This window comes from Clinocottus analis, unplaced genomic scaffold, assembly GCF_023055335.1.
Source record: "Clinocottus analis isolate CAN_PGR_092001 unplaced genomic scaffold, fCliAna1.0.p SCAF_11, whole genome shotgun sequence".
NCBI classification, from domain to species: domain Eukaryota; kingdom Metazoa; phylum Chordata; class Actinopteri; order Perciformes; family Cottidae; genus Clinocottus; species Clinocottus analis.
Genome location: NW_027175832.1, coordinates 1,530,403 through 1,548,101, shown reverse-complemented (window position 1 = coordinate 1,548,101; position 17,699 = coordinate 1,530,403). Strand labels below are relative to the sequence as shown.

General features: G+C 47.1%; 1 protein-coding gene across 1 annotated transcript; it reads right to left on the bottom strand.

Moving 5' to 3' along the window:
- On the bottom strand, window positions 1–2,518 carry ticam1 (TIR domain containing adaptor molecule 1). Its single transcript, XM_068571065.1, has 2 exons — window positions 2,365–2,518; window positions 1–2,162 (listed from the first exon to the last, which is right to left on the bottom strand). Exon 2 carries the CDS (start codon window positions 2,025–2,027, stop codon window positions 309–311), a length of 1,719 nt encoding a protein of 572 aa, XP_068427166.1. The 5' UTR covers window positions 2,028–2,162; window positions 2,365–2,518; the 3' UTR covers window positions 1–308.
- Between the last annotated feature and the right edge of the window lie 15,181 nt (window positions 2,519–17,699).

Genomic DNA, 17,699 nt, shown 5'->3' with positions numbered 1-17,699 from the left:
TAGTGTCTGCAGAGGGTTCCTACTCAGAAGAGATCAGAAAGTATACACGTATATATATATATTTCTATATAAGTATCTCATGTTGGTCAGTAGAGGGCGCCCCTCTACTAAGCATTGTTCTGCTCAACAGACTCTTCACAGCCTCCTCTGACGTCATTAAAACAGCATTTAATTGAAATTCCTTTCACCGACAGCTTCAAATACAACGAAACAAGTGATTATTACCCTTTTGGTATTTTAGTGTTCAGACAATAAACAGGACTATTCCTCGCATGTTCTACAAATACTTTGCTCCTCATCTTAACAGGTTACTGCTCCTCCTCTGACTCATCTCTGTCTGCACCTCCACCTAACTCCACATTCATTTGAGAGTCATTACCAATTATAATGCACTGAGCATTTTCTATGTGAATATTTGGTTGTTGTTGTTGTGGCCATTGAACCCTGCCCTCACCATTGTCTTGATTTCTTGCCAAAAAAACCCTCCTGGTCTCTTCCTCCAGCTGTGCCGTATGACACTCTTTGATCCGCTGCTTTTGGGTTAAACTCTTCCGTCTTTCCTGTCGCTCCGTCTCCCTCTTCTTCGTCTGCTCCTCGTTCCAGATGCTCCTCTGCTTCTGGATCGCCAGCGGGGTGAAAACCTTCTTTAATCTCCTCTCGAAGCGCTTGTTCTCCTCCAGCGAATTGATCGTCTTCAAAACCAGCGGGAGTCTCTCTCTGGGCATGCAGTTCTCGTGCGGCAGCAGAGGGATGACGGTGTTGTACTTGTGTGTGTTGTTGATGGAGTTGATGAGAGCCGAGTCCGTCTCCATCTCCAGCAGACGGGTGTTGAAGTTGCGGGTGAGCAGCAGCAGCGTGAAGGCCGAGTTGTTGATGGCGTCCTCCACGCAGCTCAGGATGCTCTTCCCGGGGATGGCGAAGTCCACCGAGAAAGTAGCGCCGTCGCTCCGGATGACCGCCTCGATCTTTTCCCTCATGCCGTCGGCCATGTCTTCATCCTCCAGTGCGTGCAAAATAACAAACGCGTAAAATTTGGCCTCCTCCTCTTCTGCGTCTTTGCCGTCTTGCATTTCCTTTGCAGGAGGCCCCGTGGGCAGAGCGGCGAGTGTTGAATGTAGAGCAGAGGTCGGTTCGGTTGGTTGGTTTGGGGTGAGAAGACCATCCGACTGACTGCCCTCTGCAGCGCAGGCTTCATCCGTCTTTGAGTGTTGCTTTGCATCAGACGGAGGAGGTTGACTGGATCGAGGACCAACAGCGCCTTGTTCTTCACGTTCACTAACAAGGAGTTCAGGTTTGCTCTTCAGGTTGGATTCAGCAGATGTTTCCAGAGTTACTTTGTCATCTTTAAGTAAGGCCGTCGGTGGTACGCTTATCTCTAGATGAGTCGGGTACGACGGCATAGAAGGGGTCACCTGCAGCGGGCTGGGCAGACTGTAAGCGCTCTCTGACGGATGCTGAGACAGGGTGACTTTTAAAGTTTGGATTCCCTCATCCAGGCCGCTGAGAGGATCGTGCTGAGGCGCCGGCTGGACGCCACTCGAGGAGCGCGTCCACTCCGCGAACTGAGGCCCGCAGACGTCTCTAGCTTCCTCTGCGAGGCGATCGTACTCCAGTTTCTCGCCGTCACTGGAAACGGCTCTCTTGTACGCCAGATCCCTCAGAAACTCATCGCACAGTTTCTGTTCCGACAAAACCTTGAAGACCCGAGCCAACAGCGCCAAAGACTCCGGCGCGAGCTCTTGAAAATGGCCGCAGCGAACGGCAAAGTCCTCCAAGTTGCCGCCGCTCGACTGCCACTTTTCAGCCAGCTGGGCAGCGAGCTGGTTGTCCTTCAGCCTCTGCAGTTTGTCCAGGGCACGCTCCTCTTTCTGGAGAATAATCAGACTCAAGGCGTGTACGATGTGTTCTTCAGGAGACTCGCCCAACTGGAAAGTCAAGCTCAGCAGCCGCTCCGGAGGGGTTTTCAGCAGAATGCCGAAGACGTCTTTCAGTCCCGTCCCCTGGTGTTCTTCACCCACGTGACTCATTTTTCGGCGTATGGAGCTGCTCGGCCTTCAGCCTGATGGGATCAGACCTGATTCTCCGCCATTTTCCTCCTCATTTCTCCAAAGGAGTTGAATCGTTGAAGCGAGAGGCGCACGACGTTTTGGGCATTCCTCTTTCTGAGAAGAGATCAAATCAGCATCAGAAGTCATGCAGTCCATGTTTGGTCACAACATGCTGGACTCTTTCTTCTGACTGCATGCTAAAACAAACACAGAGGTGGTTTGTTTAAGTAGCCGACCTTACATTTAATACATCAAACCTGATCCACCAAGATTAAACTGACAGGAAAACAATCATAAACCCGGTGACATAACTCACCTGCATGAAGTCCAAGGAGCCATGACGATGAATTGAGTTGTGTGTGTGTGTGTCTCCAGCTCAAACAAGGAAGTCACTCAAAGATCTTTTCCAGTTGAGTTGGAGCAGCAAACACAACTCTTCTCTCTGAACAGGAAGCTGCATACTCGAGGTCGACCACAGATCAACCCAGCTGAGTCTTATCAAACCTTTGGGATCAAGTACGTGGGTGACTGTTCCTCCGTTAGTTGTAAACCTAGCTTGAAACTTTGACACACAACATACTGATGATGTCACAGGTACGGCAGCTCATGAAGGACAAAAGACCAAAGCAGGAAGAAGGAAAACCAGACTCTGCCTTCGAAATAACTTTTCTTTTCTTTTTTTTATAGCTTTTTTAGCTTAACTTTTAGCTTTTACTTAAAGTGAGCACATACTTCAGATGCTCTGACAGAGTGTGTGTCCTGTTGCATGCAGATTATATTCAGTTGAAACTTCTTTATCACAATGTGGCACCCTGAACTTTAACCCCCTTGCTCATATATCTGCTCTGCAGAGGATTGTGGGTCAGAACAGCCTCACAAACATGACGTCATGTCTCCTGCGACACGTGGCCGGATGCAGAGCGACATTCTGGTATTTCTGGTATATTTCACATCTCTGTTTTCTCCTAATAAATCTATTTCTGGCATATAAATCAGTATTGTAGTGTGGGAATTGGATTGCACTGATAGTTTCTTAAAATTACCAAATAAATGTTCACTTTTCATAATGTAAACCTTCACTGGAACTGCCTGTCTCTTCTATAACATGCACTTTGTGCCTCTCGCTCACCTCTGTGACATCAGATTGCTTTCAGCATCGCGGCGCTCGATGACGAGTGCGGACGTTGCTCTGGCTCCTCGTGCACGATGGCCGCAGAGGAGAGAAGGATTCTGGCTTTTCTCCCCCCTCGCTGTGTATTTTTATCCTCGGAGGAAACCTCCAGCCTGTATTTACCAGGGGTGGGGTCACGCCACGGCACCGAGTCCCTCAGTGCAGACACACAGCGGCTCTGTTCTGCTGCTGAGCCTGAACGACCACTTCTGAGGGATTACAGTAACTCCATAGGAAGCGTGGTTTGTGTGCATTGTGGCATTAGTATTTATGCAGTGTATAGGACACAGCATCCACATCATACCGAGACGTGACTCTCTTGCTTTAAACCTCCATCATAGCGAATAGTCTTCTAACTATCAGACAGGCGCCTCAAAGGGTTTGGCTGAAAGAACAACAGTAACGGCATTTTTCTTTTTAACCATAACGAGGGCTGAAGGGCTTTTATCCCGGCAGCAGTTTGATGTTTTAACACCTTTACTTGTGGTTTTTAGATTTAAATTCAGCATCTTTCTATAGTGGTTTTGTTTCTTCTTGTCTTCATGTTCTGCTGTTTGTTGTTGTGATGTGTTTTGTGTCTGTTGTTGTCTGTGTGAGTCTGTTGTTGTTCATGGTGACAAATGAGTTTCCCCATTGGGGATTAATGAAGTTATCTATCCATCTATCTATCTATCTATCTATCTATCTATCTATCTATCTATCTATCTATCTATCTATCTATCCATCCATCCATCCATCCATCCATCCATCCATCCATCCATCCATCCATCCATCCATCCATCCATCCATCCATCCATCCATCCATCTATCTATCTATCCATCCATCCATCCATCCATCCATCCATCCATCCATCCATCCATCCATCCATCCATCCATCCATCCATCCATCCATCCATCCATCCATCCATCCATCCATCCATCCATCCATCTATCTATCTATCTATCTTCGTCTTTCCCTAATAAAGTGTTGCATTGCGTGTTTTGATCAACAATATGTGTGTGTGTGTGTTGTGCGTCTGCAGGTTGTGTCGTATGTGTTTGACTCGTCTCTCCCTTCACGATCTATTTATTGGGGTTCGGGACTGTTTCGTCGGTGCAAATGAAACCCTCTTTGTTTTTATTCCGCTGAGCATCATATCTGAACCAGAGATATTCCAGCGAGCTGAAAGGCTTTGCAGCTTTCAGCACATATTTTGTCACGGCTCTGTGACATTCACTCACCCCCTGACTCATGCTTCCTCTCGTCCTCGCTGGGGGGCTGAGCTACATACAAGACACGCAAGCAAATATAAGAAAATAACTTTACCATTCAGCAAATATTGACAAAATATGTTGCAGATTTGTGTGCGTGCGTGATGCTCTTAATATTAACGTGAGATGGTCGTCGCCCCGCTGCAGGTCTCAGGATCAGACGCTGAGACACAACAAGCTCCTAATTGAAGGACTGTAGATTTATATTTTAGCACAGAATATGTCGCCCTCCCTTTATTGTGCAGGAAATATTGTCAAGAAAATATTGCATTTAGCAGTTTTTCTTGTTGACTTCGGTGAGGCGTGGCCACACGTTTAGGTTAAAGTCACATTCAGTGTTGTTGAGTTAACATATAGTGTCGAAAAGAGACACAAATGTATTGTGGGGGAAAGATTTATTATTAATAAGGGATTTGTTAACCACGGAGCATCTGGGGATTTTATCAACCTGAAACCAGACCCGAAATGGAGCCAGAAGTCGTACGACAATCAGACACACAACTTAACTTACGCATGAATTACGACATCATCTGATCTAACTAACATTTATTCTTCATATCTGAAATCTGCAGTGGGTTTAACAGCATTACATTGTGCATTCCCACATGACCTTAAGAGCTGACACACAACCTAAAGAGGGGACACAATTAAGCGTTACACTGATTCAAACCTGTTCCATATTTCATTGGGGCGTGTGTTTGCATTTCTTTAAATTAAAGAAAGGGTGCGAATAAACATTTCTATGGAACATAAGATGCAGACCGTTCCCCACACGAGTAACTTTCATCTCTCACATGAAAGCATTTGCAAAAAAAAAGAACAAAAAAAAACAGCACACATTCACACAGCCTCAGGATCATCCTCAGCTGGTTACATAACGACTGCCAAACGTCCATCTTTATTGAGGTCAGTTCTTTTAACAAGAAGCACGCTCTCCCAGCAGCTGTGTTAGTCAGCCTGGCGGTAAATGCGCCTTCACCTCCAAGCAAAACACACAGCGAGAGGCTCCGTCGGCTCGGCGGCGCACGACGTCGGACGGCTTCGGCGATGCCGTTCGGAGCGAATGCGTCCTGACCTCGGCTTGTTTTTTAACTTGCTTCGACAAACACACGCAACTTTACGTGGTTTTTGTTACCATGAGCTAAAAACGCACACATGTGGCTGTGTGTGTGTGTGTGTTTGTGTGTGCGGTTTCTGGCCGTGGGAGAGAGCCTGCAGGGAGACACAGAGGGGTCACATATAAGAGGCTTTAGGGCACACGAGTGAAAAGGAGGCCCTTTCTTGGACAGAGACTACGGATTAGGATGAAAGACGTATGAGTGGGGGATGCTCTCTCCTTTTTTTTTTATCTATCTCCCAGGCTTGCAGCATCTCTCTCCCACATTCTGCTGCACAATATCCATTCAAAATAATTAGCAAGAAATAAAGAAGCAGATGCAAAGACAGACACAGTGGAAGATACAAAGCCACACAGATATGATGAGGGAGATGGGCGCGGAGCAACATTTGAATTGAGACCTTGACAGATCGATAGCCTCTTTACAATTCAGCTTGTGAGCGGCCGAGAGAGAGGCCACGAGACGCGCTGCTCTTTTCCCAGCCACTGGATTCGTCACACATGCTTAGAGAATTTAACACACTCGCTTCTGGCAGGCAAATATACGCTGCACACACACATGTACATGTGAAGACACACACCGATACAAGGCCGTGCACTCATGCGATGGAGCGTCCGCACCTGCACCGCAGCCACGACTGCACTCTGCAGAGGAGTTTAGCATCTCTCTGCAATTTTGTTGACAATATACAACGCAACATATAGCTTTAAAATGTTACGCAACGGCGCATTTTGCTCCCATTATGTCCTGGATGGCTGCAGCTTTAGGTAGCCTATACGTGCATCTCCGTCCACGCGTGTGCTGCGTGTAGAAAAGCCACAATAATGTCTGCTATCGTACTCGGAGGCTAGTTTATGTTGTTGACAAAGCGGGCCAACAGATCTGAGTTAATGTGACAGTTAACTAGCATTAATTCAGGAGCAAAGGTAAATGAAGCGGGCCCGCGGACACGACGGGGGAATGCGGTGGGGATGGGAAGACGTGTGTACTGTACCACACTGGACCATGCTTGGGTGAGCATGTAGGCCATGCCAACAACAATGCATAATACAGCCTCTGGTGATGGGGGATGGATATGCACACACACACACACACACACACAACACCCCCCACCTCACACACGCACTCGTACAAACACACACGCAAAGCTCACACGCATGCACAGACATTGACGGTTATGGGGCATGGAGCAGTTTATGCTCATATCAAGAGAAAGTCTTTGATCAGTGTGACAGGAAGGGCACTCGCCCCGGAGGAATTAGCTAACTCTTGCCTCGCAAAAGCACATCCACAATGAATCTGGCATGTTCGCAACAGAGGATGTCTGATATTTAGCTTCATTAATATGCTAAATGTATGAATATGATTTGTTCCAGTTCAACGTCCAGACTAGCATGTCCAAGAGTGGCATGATAACCATAAAGAGAAGAATGTGCAGAAATTCAGGTTGCGTGTATAATCCTCTGAGTTTAATCGGTTGTTAAGCTGCGTTGGCAATTTACATTTGGCTTTTAAATACCCACAACCACCGGTTTGATTGCTCCTGTAGAAATAGAAAAATAACACAGTGTTTCTGACTGTAACGGATTCAACGTTTTGTTTATTTCTGCCTTTGGAGTCTGAAGCTACGGCGCTTTTGTCGAGGATCCAGTTGCAGTAACTGCTTAGCGGCGCTGCAAGTTGCTCAACATCTCTCCTTTATTCTTCAAGGTATTATGTTTAAACATTTGCATAATGTGTATTTGGAATCTATTTCCTTCGATGAATAATTTGACGTGGTTTGGAAGTACCGGTGTACATGTTAAACATAAGGCTACAGATTGCAGCTGGTTAGCGTAGCTTTGCGACTGGAAACGGTTTGAAACAGACGGTTAAAAGGCCGTTACCAAATATTGGCTTCAGAAAAACTGGCTTCCTCTTAACAACTGCTGCCTTCCTCCACACAGAAAGATCTGGGAAAACATCGGTGGAATAAAATGGTGCTCTTATGAAGCCAACGAGTGCAGTATTTTATTTCAAATGAGGTAAATTTGCCTTTTTTTACTCATCATCTGTGTTTGCTGTCTCGTTTTTGTGTCTTTTTGTCGTTTCGGCCAGCGCGAAAGGTTGATATGGTTTTTTTTTGGTTGTTCATTGATTTGCAAAGCAGAGGAGAAAAGAAGTGACATAATTGGGAAGAGCATGCATCCGAAGAGGAGAGGGATTGAAACCAGCGTTGTATCAGAAATGAACAGAACTAAAAAGAATAAATGGACCTAATTTGGCAGCCGTCGCCGTTAGAATAGCGGCCCGTCCAAAAGCCCGTGCCCGATCCCGCACGTCACTTTTGTCCATCTCCGAACCCTGCGGATGCTCCGCTTGTGCAGCAGATGCACACAACCGAAGGATGTGAGGCATGAAAGCAATGGGAAATTCATTACATATTCCTACCCCCCTCCGCTCCCCATAATCACCACAATTAGCAGACATCTGCAGTGACTCCAAAGCTGGGAATGCATTCAGGCAATCAGAGCGGCTTCAGCGACGGCGCTGACTGCAGCCCCCCGTGCGACGGGCCTCATCCTGGAGGGAAGCGTTCCATTAGAAACTCAGTGATTAATTGAGACGGAGAATTTGCTCCTGGCGTCGAGCGAGAATGAGACCCGACAGGAGGCCTCGGTGATGGCGGGGTTGTGCGCGGGGGTTAGTGGAAGGTAGTCCGGGGGTTGCCTGGGACTGCGCCGCGCTGCCGATGATGTGAGATAAGGCGCTCGCGCCGTGGTTTCGCAATTAGCTGTATGGGAACAGTTACCAGATCGCAGCTATATGAACATTTTCTGACCCATCAAGTAAACAAAAGCGGTGTGTGTCTAATGAGGATCCAGTTTTTTATAGCTACTCACGTTCAGAGGCCAAAGAAAAAAGGGGATTGGTGTTGATTGCTATTTCTTTTTTTCCCCTTGTTCTCGTTTGGAAAGCAGTCGATGTTTGGATTCCCAAATCAGCCGTAGAGCGACGGCCATATGGTGGCATGTTCACTGAGCTCGTGGGTAACACGTATGTACGGTTTAACTGCTGAAACTTTGAAGTTGTGGTTTGACTTTTTCTTTTTAAACACGTCTGTAAAGATTGATAATGTGGAGCTAAGCCAGTGGCTGGTTAGCTTAGCGTAGCATAACGGCTGGGAACAGGGAAAACAGCTTAAAAAAGCTCAGCACCCATCTTTGTGCTAAGCTAACTGGTTTTAGCTTCACGTCTACTTCACAGTCTTTGGCGTTGTATCGATGTTCTCGTCTGCGTGCCGACAGGAAGGACGACAATGTCTGACTGTATGAGTCTCAGAGAGGTTGATGTCCTGACGGCGTGCGCTCCATCTGTGGAGGATGACGGCGTGCGAGGCAGCTCGTTACTGAAGCGGTGGAGATGTCCCGCTCGCGAGGCGCAGAATGAAGCAGCGATGGTTTTAAGCCCCGGCTTAACACGTTGTCATGGTGTTCAGCGGCATATCGGACACTTTTCATTAGTGTTCAGTCCAGACACACACACACACACACACACACACACACACACACACACACACACACACACACACACACATGACATAGGAGCACACGTGAACATCATGCACAGACACGGCTGCACATGGTTTCATGCAAGAAAAATGTACTTTTTATGTGCAGACAGTCATGTTTGATTTATTACATTTATTTGGAGAAGATTTTGCAACAAGTGATGATGAAGATGAGGACGAGGATGAAGACGAGGACGAAGAGGAGTACGAGGACGAGGACGAAGACAAAGACGAGGACGAGGACGAAGACGAGGACGAACACGAGGACGAAGACGAGGACGAAGACGAGGACGTGGACGAGGACGAAGAGGAAGACGAGGACGAGGACGAAGACGAAGAGGAGGACGAGGATGAAGACGATGAAGACGAGTACGTGGACGAGGACGTGGACGTGGACGAGGACGAGGACGAAGAGGAAAACAAGGACGAGGACGAAGACGAGGACGAAGACGAGGACGAAGATGAGGATGAAGTGAGCAGCAGTTCTAGGTTTACATTATGTAAAGTTGTAAAGTAACAATCCTGTTTTATATTCCAGAAACAGATTTATTAGGAGAAAACAAAGATGTCGCGCTGCATCCGGTCAAAGTTTGCAGGATCCATGACGTCATGTTTGTGAGGCTGTTCTGACAGAAATAAACTAAATTAATTTATTGTTCCTGCGACGGCTCAAACAGGGAAAAGAGTTCTAGAGACAAAATGCTTCCACAGTTCAGTCGTTAAACATCACCGTTGTTCATTTCCTGGATTTGTCTGACGACTAAATGTCGACCCTCACAAACGGTTGCAGAGCCTCGTAGTGGAAACATCTTTAATGGCGTCTTTGTGTCGCTGAGCTTCCTCGCTCTGGGAGGTTCTTCTGGACGCGTTGGAGCGTCATCAGGACGCGTTGTGCGTCATCGCTCGCTCGTTGTGCGTCCTGCAGACAATGAGCTCACACACGACTCCATCCGACTGACATGGAATGTGTAGAGAGGAGCGGGTTGTGCATTTAATGTCCGGCCCAACATCCGCCCAGATAACTTCAGGCCTGCAGTGTGTGTGTGTGTGTGTGTGTGTGTGTGTGTGTGTGTGTGTGTGTGTGTGTGTGTGTGTGTGTGTGTGTGTGCGTGTGTGTGGACCTTTGGGGTCAACCTCTTTTTAAAATGTGTATCTGTAACGTGCTGAGACATTTGTGTTTATAGCACAAGAGATGATTCATAGTAACACAACAACATGATTTAAAGTTTGTTAACAATAAATAACATTCTTAAGAAAAGGTCTCTGTTATTTAATCTTTCAACAGTTGTTTTGGCTTTTTTTGTACAAAAGCTTTCTTTGATTAGTTATGAGCTTCATTTTAAACAACTTCCTTTAGTGTTTTAGTGTTATTAATAGTGCAGATACAATTATTAGTAATCCATTCATAAATACCTTTATAAATACTGCTACATGAAGTAAGTGGTACCAACACCTTTAAAGGAAAACCATGTGACCCTTCAGCTGTTAGCATGAGTAGAATATGGAATTAAAGATCTTCTCACACACTTCAACTCCTACAAGTGTGAAGCTAAACGTTGAAGAGGAACTAGGAACTTAAAGTGGATCACGCTGCTGTTGTGATGGGATGTTTAAGTTAAACTGAATCATGAATAAATCTCTGTGCTTCAGTCCTGAGAGCATCGTTCCCTCCAGTTATGCTAATTAGCATCAGAGCAGCACAATAATCACATGATGCGCTGCTTTGCTGCTTTGCTGCTTTGCTGCTTTGTTGCTTTGCTGCTTTGCTGCTTTGCGGCTTTGCGGCTTTGCTGCTTTAACGCAGACGAGAGCGTCTCCAGAGGAAGAGACGTTTGCAGCAGACGACCTCCTGACTGTCGTAAAGAGTCACAATGAGACGGTGTGATGCTCCCTCCTTTCTCCTTCCTCCTTCCTTTATTATTTCCTCCTTCCTTCCTCCTTCATTCCTTCCTTCCTTCGTCCTTCCTTCCTCTCCGTCAGTCCGGCCTCCTAACTGTCGTAAAGGTGTAGAGTCACAATGAGAGTGTGATACTCCTTCCTTCCTTCCTACTTCCTTCCTTCCTTCCTTCCTCTCCGTCGGTCCGGCCTCATGATGCTGCGGACAGACGGAGCAGTGTGTTACATCACCATGGCGACCGGTCAGATAAGAGCCCCCGCTGCGTTTTAGGATGCAGGTTAATGTTTATGTGTGTGTGTGTGTGTGTGTGTGTGTGTGTGTGTGTGTGTGTGTGTGTGTGTGTGTGTGTGTGTGTCCTGTAGGTCAGGTGACCATTGTACTCTAAACATCCCTCTACAGAAGGAGTGGTGGCATTTTTCTTCAAAATGTAAATAATGACCCCTGAAGAGGCCCCGCCCCTCTGCAGGCCCCGCCCCTCCGCAGGCCCCGCCCCTCTGCCTCCAGCTGAGGAGCTGAACACCAGAAAGCTTTTCAGTATTGATTCAGTTCTGAGGACCAGAGAAGATCTGAGGAGAGAATTATCCATGCACCATTTCCTCTCTGCTCCTGTGTGGAAAAATCTGCAGTTCCAGCTGTCTGGTAGCCTACATACACACACACACACACACACACACACACACACACACACACACACACACACACACACACACACACAGCCTTTCTTGAGGTTTGATGCTGAAACATAATGGTTGTTTGATTTATTTATAGTTGTTCCCTTCTGTCTGGTTCGTCCTGCGCGTGTCAGTTTGCTCTTAGAATAACACAAACACACAAAGACAAACCAAAAAGAGAAACACGCTTCTATAACGGTGTGCATCTTATTATATAGTATCTATATCTTTTTGCCATGATGGGTGTGTGACAGTGATCCCAGAGACATCTGAGGTCATTAAAAACACGAGCAGCTAACTCGGGTTAACAGAAGTGCTCCAGTTTGCTTGTTAGTCCACGAGGAGATTATGAGAAGCCATAAACTGCGCTGGATGAATCCACCAATGAAATCTGAATTTCGGAGACAGGGCATTGTCTGCATATGCCGCTTTGCCCCGAGTATCCTCCTCTTCCACTCCCCACCCGGCTTCTCGTGAATAATACACGACACCCCTCCATCCCTCCTCCTCCTCCCCAAGCGTGTCCCGCTGTCCAATGGCAGACGCGCATTTTTATCAAGCTATCTCCTGTGAGCCAATCCCGGGCCTCCGTGTGATCCCAGTAAACCGGATGCCCTCCCTCCTGCCTCTCCAACAGACGTAATCTGTGGATCAGAGGCGCAGGCGTTCAGTCGGTGGAGAGTTGGACTCGGACGGGAGGGATGAGAGAGTGAAAATAGCAAAACTGTGGCAGACTTGAAGAAAAAACATCGCCTCGGTGCAGCTCGACGGGAGCGCGCGTCCTGTTGTTTTCCGGTGAAGGGACATGCTGTAAGTATGCCGTCATGTAAAATGCATAAACTATAACCTAAAAATAGAGCAGGCGTTGTTTTTGTTAAATCCGGAGCGGACACAATCATGCTGTAGTTATGAGAAACGTCTTAAAATATATGAACGTCTGAAGGAGTGGTGTGTTCTGTGCTGAATGGATGTGAACGCGTGAGCATGTGATGGGCTCCGTGCTGCTAACGAGGCTTCACGTCTCCACAATGAGCGCAAGTGGAACATGCCAGCGGAGAGAAAAGCGTGTCTCTCATCGGTTATTTTTCATAATGCATCCGTGTGCCTCGAGGAAGAACAAAAAAAAAACCGTGATTTCCGATTCGTCTCGTTTAGCTCGGTTTTTTTCCTGCTCGCTTCAACTTCTGTAACGCTCCTCGAGACGCATCGATGGAACACAGTGTACAGATCCCAAACGCTGTTTCCGCTGCTGGGAAAGTTTGAACAGTATTTTTAAACAGCCAGTGCAGCCGGGAGGAACCCCGGTGGGAGCCTCCCAAACAATATAACTTGGATGAATCCCTCTCACGGTTCGGTCTGCGGTTCCTATTCAGCGAACGCTGATAAATTGTGGCTATTATTTTTCAGCTGAACAATGCGCACCGGCTTTGTGTGGACCATCTGTCATAGTATCGACATTACAGCAGCTCTGCCCGCCCCGAAACACTCCGGGTGAGACACCTGAAGAGCGGAAAGCAGACACCGATCATTCACAGCCGCCACCCGTCTCTTGCCCCGCCGTGACTCGCGATGTGATCGGTGCGTAACGGAGCCAGACAATGAATACGCACTGAATATGTGCCATGTGTCGTATAAAGGGCGCATCGCAACATAATAACGCATGCATGGACGACTGTGTAGTGTTTCAAATGCAGAGAGACGTGGGAATAGTGCAAGTCTCGTCTGCGCGCGTGGCTTTTTGCGCATCCTGAATTCTCGGAAACATTCCGTGCGCATCTGACTTCCTCCGGAATTTGGGCCTCCAGCACATGGCAAAAAAAAAGAAGCCAGACTGCCATTTTCAGGATGGGCACTCTCTGAGAGGATGCACTGACCAGACACACACACCTCATCACGGCTACACACTTAGTTTTTGTGCTAATGTGCGGCTGAGCTCTGACTGCAGGTAATTTAAAGCAGCTGAGACGATCTTATTTAAGGAGACTCTAGAAGCTGCCGTGCCAAGCACTAATATGCCTTGAGGTTAATGAGGCTGTCTCCATAAATTCTTTTGGCATTTGGATGTAGTAGGTCTAGACGCTTAGTGTCGCCCTACATGACTGACTGTGCGTTGTACACAGTGTGCTTTAATGAAAAATGCATGTCCTTTTTTATTGAAAAACATCATTTACCTCATGCTGTGATTAACGGCCTGGACTTCAACATTTTGTACATAATTGTACGTACAAAAAAATCTGTCATGCCAATGGAGAAACGCACAATGGATGAGCAGAACTATCGGCACTGACGTGGCGAGATGGCCTCACTTCCGTCCCTCTCAGGGCCGAGTTGCACATAATTCACTTTGTCCCTCGTGAAGAGAGCAAAGCAGCATCCTGCTGCTCCCTCGCAGCAGAGAGCAGCGAGTGTATCCGAGTGCATCTCTCTCGTAGGGCTTTAATTCACTTTGGAGTCGCTCTCAGAGAGTTGTCAGTGTGCGTGGAGTGAACGGAGTGGGTGATGAGCTCCATCGGCTGCACCCTGCCGTCCCGGCGGAGAGGCTCTCCACCGCGGTTCCTCCAGAGTCACGCCCCGTCCCCTTCTGGGCCGCTGGTCGAGCAATTTAAATGCTAAAAACACAACGCTGCGACTGCTTTTGTTAGTCAGGGAAGATGTCACGGCGTTAACATCTCGCTTCTCCAACCGTCACATGACACCCCCGCGCTGCCATCAAACATTAAACACACAAATATGGAGGGAAAATGCCCCGCCCCCCTTTTTTAAATCAATAAAATACAATCTGCAAACTTTAAAATGAATTTCCGAGCCATCTGGAAGACATAAACAGCGCAGCTGTCCAGAGGATGATGAACTAAATGTACAGAAGAGTTCCTGCCTGTGTTGTTTTTCTTTCTTTCTTTAAAAAAAACACTTTTTCCAGCTCTGTCTGAGAGCAGCTTCTTGCTTTGTGTTCGTGCATTAAAGGTAAAAGAAGTCGAGGGGTTAATGAGTTCATGGCCGCCGGACCCTGTGTGTCCACATGTGTGTGTGTGTGTGTGTGTGTGCTTCTCCTGGGTGTGCGGTTGCACTGTTGGGTACTCGGCCTCGGGCGTCTCCACATTCTGCCGCTCTCAGTTGAGTGAGCGACCTCTGACCTCTCGTCTCGCCAAAGGCCCGGCTCTGCTCGGGTCAAGCCAGGCGGCTTTTCAAGAGCCTATCGGCACGTTCAGGAGCACACGACGTTTGAACTCTTTCCACTCGAGCACCAAACGTGATCTCTCGTCAATAAGGAACTCTTACGGCGTGAACGTGTGTGTGTGTTAGTGTTTGAGTTCAAGTTATAGATGAGAAAACGCATATTAAGACGTGAGGGAAACTTAGATTTGAACCTCCAGCCACGCTTCATAAAGCCCGACACTTGTCCAAACAGTCTTTATCTGGAAGCTCAGTCTTCTGACATGCTGCAGATATTCCAGTGGGTGGTCGGGGACAGATTCAGGTCCTCCATTAGAGCTCCCTCTCGGCTCATTTCTTCCGACGTTCCAGCTGCTGTGTGGCCGCTTTAATCATGAAGTGTGGGAGCCGGAAGACAAAAACATTGCATTAGTCCCGATCTTGTCACAGCTGGAGAGAAACAGCCCGTCTCAAGTCTGTCACAACATGCGCTCCATTGTATCGCCGCGCAAGAAACTCCCCATGGAAATTTGGGAATCTTTCCCATTGTTCCTGAAGGAGCGGGGGCTTTCATATGGAAGTGGGGAACGCCAGGAAATGACAGGCATTCTTTGTGAACTATTTGAAAATAAACTTGCGGGTCCTCGCTTCCCACTCGACAGCGAAGCAAAAACTAGAAATAAGAAGAGAGGATTATGGTCTTAAAAATCCCTCAATGGCTTTTTTTTAAACTTTTTTTTTTTTTAATGTTTCTTGCTGCAATTTGTCCACAAAGTATATTTCCGGCGCACTGGAGACATGCCATCAGAGTTTCAGCGAAAGAGCTTTTGTCACGGGCTTTTCTCTCTTTTCTTGAATGGGCGCATTCTTTATTTTCCTCCTTATTTGTCCTTATTTCGCCTTATCTTTCCCCCCCGGCTTTAAACACAAGCCGCTGCTTGAGCTCTGCTTTATGAGGTGTGACAGTGAGGTCTGCCGGCTGCGGCGGCCGGCGTGGACGGGAACTTAAAGCTTTACATTCTGCCGGCTGCGGTCGGGTTCGGGGAGGACTTAAACTCTCTTTACCCCTATACAGCTCCTCGTATACAGGAACTGCTTTCATTCTGCTGAGACGGCATGAAAGTGCAGATTGGAAAGAGGAGGAAGAAGAAAAAACTGCTTTCCTTTAACCTCGGTCTAATTGCATGCACACAGTTGCTACCTTTTTAAAGCAGGAAAAGTAAAAACAGGTGGCCATAAGCTACGAAAACTGTACATTTCTTCAGTTTCAACAAGTCTAAAATCATTTTAAAAGTGTAGTTCAGTACCAGGTGTTCATAGTTCAACGTCCTTCTCCTTCCTTTGGAGATTTTAATAACAGGTTTTATTTAACATGCCCTTTTTCCTTTTTTTTCCTCCTTTTTTTTTGCCGTATCCCCTTTTTTCTGTCTCTCCGGCTCTTGTTGTGTTCCCAGCGGGCCGGCGGTCGTTCCCAGGTATTTGTCCGGTGTAGCGTGGCCGGCAGGCTGGTTGTTCCGTCCTTGGTGAGACAAAGGCCTGCGTGCCTCAAGGAGAGGGATGAAAGGAAACGGGGTTGTGCAGCCACTCCTTTTTTACAACGGGGAAACCTCCTCACCGAGGTTGGAGAGCAAACAACCACCTTCTCTCTTCCTTCTTTTAACAAGCGCCGAGAGTGTGTCTCTGTCTTTTTGTCGTAGGAAGAGAAGTGCTGTGTGTGAACGTATAGATGTGTGTGTGTGTGTGTGTGTGTGTGTGTGTGTGTGTGTGTGTGTGAGGACCGGGTATCCTTTATGTCGGCATGAAACGTTGTTCTCTTACTTCCACCTGCTCAGTTGGAGGCGACAGATGGTGCTGCTCTCGTTGAAGATGTTTCCCGAATTAAGGTTTGTTTTGTTTGTGGTTTAAACGCTTACAAATAGATGGAAACAGCGTTTGTGTCTCATTTCAAAAGCAGAGCCAGAAGTAGTTAACAATTAAAATAATAGATTATAATAGTTTACTTATGCATTGGTGGCAATACAACGATTGAGCATTCATAACTTTATGTATTTACTAGTGGAGATTAACATGTATAAAGTCCAGATAAAAATATTCAAATGAAAGTGCTAAATGTATTCACGCATGGTACTTGAGTAAAAGTATGTATCTCTAGTTTTACCAAGGATTTATGAACCAATGACTCATTTTGTCACATCGTCGATATCAATATTTGATCACATATTAGTTGTGTTATTGTCCACAAACATCTGGAGCCGGCCGGCGCTGCGTCTCGTGTCGTCATCTGGAGGCTTCAGGGAGGAGCAGAAGCCGCAGGAGTCTTTTATGGCTCCGGCTCCACAGACAACCTGTTCTCAGGCACTTCTCTTCTGGCTCTTTTCTTTTTATGACATCATAAATTCCTCCATTTCCTCTGACCAGCCCTAGGTGGATATAAAGGACATACCTGGCCAGTAATTGTCTGTCTGGCCCTCTCGTCTGTCCGTCTCCATCTACTACTGCTGACTTCCTCCCGAGCCAGACTCTCAGGCCGCCTGAAGAGACTCCGAGTCTCCGAGATCTGGACGGCGGCCCAATAAAAAGTTTATTTGATGAGCGATGGGGGCAAAAAAAACACAGTGTTTTTTTGTTGGTCCTTTAGGTCAGCGCCTGCATCCGTGTTAGCGGCCTCTCTGCACACATGTGCACTTTAGACCGACAAAACCAGCCCACTCTCAGACCTGTTGATACCTTTTGTTTGTTGAAGACTGAGGATAAAGAGCAGAAAAGAAAGGATTAGGGGACGACGAAGAGGAGGTTTTTTTTGTGGGGGGGGGTGAAGGAGAAGCCCTCAGGAACATTC